Source organism: Sinocyclocheilus grahami, unplaced genomic scaffold (assembly GCF_001515645.1).
Source record: "Sinocyclocheilus grahami isolate Dianchi unplaced genomic scaffold, SAMN03320097.WGS_v1.1 scaffold12270.1, whole genome shotgun sequence".
In the NCBI taxonomy this organism is placed as follows: domain Eukaryota; kingdom Metazoa; phylum Chordata; class Actinopteri; order Cypriniformes; family Cyprinidae; genus Sinocyclocheilus; species Sinocyclocheilus grahami.
Genome location: NW_015514313.1, coordinates 1 through 1,789, shown reverse-complemented (window position 1 = coordinate 1,789; position 1,789 = coordinate 1). Strand labels below are relative to the sequence as shown.

The 1,789-nt window shown below is 37.4% G+C and overlaps 1 protein-coding gene across 1 annotated transcript; it reads left to right on the top strand.

The window, feature by feature from the left end:
• Positions 1 to 125: 125 nt before the first annotated feature.
• On the top strand, positions 126 to 1,754 carry LOC107578848 (meprin A subunit beta-like; the record flags this gene model as incomplete). The annotated part of the gene is made up of 5 exons (XM_016264753.1): positions 126 to 304; positions 471 to 689; positions 998 to 1,165; positions 1,365 to 1,589; positions 1,677 to 1,754. Coding segments are annotated over 5 exons (869 nt in total), but the record flags the coding sequence as incomplete, so codon positions are not given.
• Between the last annotated feature and the right edge of the window lie 35 nt (positions 1,755 to 1,789).

The window sequence follows — 1,789 nt, the reverse complement described above, 5'->3', positions numbered from 1 at the left end:
TTTTTTTACAGTGCCATTTTTGTTATTCTAATATGTGGACTACTTAATTTGACTGTTAGTGTTGTTAACATAACCTTCATTCACCGTATGTGTTATGTGAATGTGTTCTCTCACTTGTTTTTCAGGTGTTGGTCATATATCGGTCACAGAGTTGCAGGAGCTCAGACTCTTTCCATTGGAGAAAGTTGTGGAATAAAAGCATTTATTGAGCATTTGTTTCTCCATGCACTGGGATTTTTGCATGAGCACACAAGATATGACAGAGATGATTATGTGACCATCAACTTCAAAAACATCATTAAAGGTTGCTCTATCATTTTTTTTCATATATCAATTTTTTTGATGAATTTGGTGAATTTGCTTTACTGAACCTGACACTGAAGTGTCCATTCAACTTATAAGCACTTTCAGTAAATAACCAATTCCTTATGAAGATTAACCTTAATAAATGCATTAGTCTTTATTTTTAGGGTATGAGAGCAATTTCGATAAATACAGTGAGAATCTGACCACCACCCAAGACACCCCATACGACTACTACTCTGTGATGCATTATTATAAAGATGCCTTAAGCAACGGTAATGGATCCACAATCATTACTAAGCGTCCTGAGTTCCAAAATGTGATTGGTCAACTCCTGGACATGAGTGAATATGATGTGATTGAACTCAACAAACTCTATAAATGCAGTGAGTATTTCCCACATTGTTCTTTTTTTTTAGTTTGAATGTGTATTCTGCAGCATTACTGTGAACTTGTGATTGTTAAATATCTCATTAGGACTGTGTCTGTTGTAAGAGAGACAGATGAATGGCAACTGTAATGATGTGCCATGTAAAAACGTAAACAATGTAATATAAATTAATTTTACAATAATGACTCAATAGTGACATTACATTATCTCGTACATATAGTATTAGAAAGGCAGAATAATATTGTGCACAAAGACATTATATTTTTTCCCTCATAAATGTTTGTTTGTTTGTTTGCATTACAGATTCGTCCATCTCTTTCCTTGATCACTGTAGTTTTGATAATGAATCTGTTCATGATGAATCTGTTCAGATGAGCGTCTGTTCTGCTGCTGATTATGGCTGGCAGATAGTAAAGTCAGTGAGTGGCATCAGTGTGACTGACCACACATACTTGGGTAAAGAACAAAAGGGTGAGATCTGTTACAGTCAGTCTGTGAATGTGAAGTTTCTTTTTTGACAGTGTGTGCTTTTTCACAGAAAGAGACTTTAGGATGCAAGACAATCTATATTTTTATTGGCCAAAAAATGCCTCACTTCCAACCACAGTTGCAGTCACTGTACTATCCAGTTCCGCACAACTTCTGTTTACACCTGTTTTCATACCTGCAGGTGTGTCTTTCTTCATGCACTTCAGCACTAAGGGTAGAAATGAGGGGGACGCAGCCAGAATGGAGAGCAAGAAAATGACCCCCAAAAGAGACTGCAAAGTCCAGTGCCTGCAGTTCTACTACTATCACAGTGGTAATGAGTCTGACCAGCTCAACATCTGGATCCGAGAATATCAGAATGAAGCAGACAGCAGAGGAACTCTCAGACTTATGGATCAGATCACAGGTCAGTCTCTTTCTCAAATACATATAGGCCTGTACATCAAGATGTTTCTTACATTTTCCATGTTACTGACCATTACATTTTTTGCAGAACCCCCTGGCAATTACTGGAAGCTGCATCATGTGCCACTGAATGCAAATAAAACCTTCCAAGTTGTATTTGAAGCCCGTAAAGGAGCTGGAAACTCCAGTGGAGGATTTTCA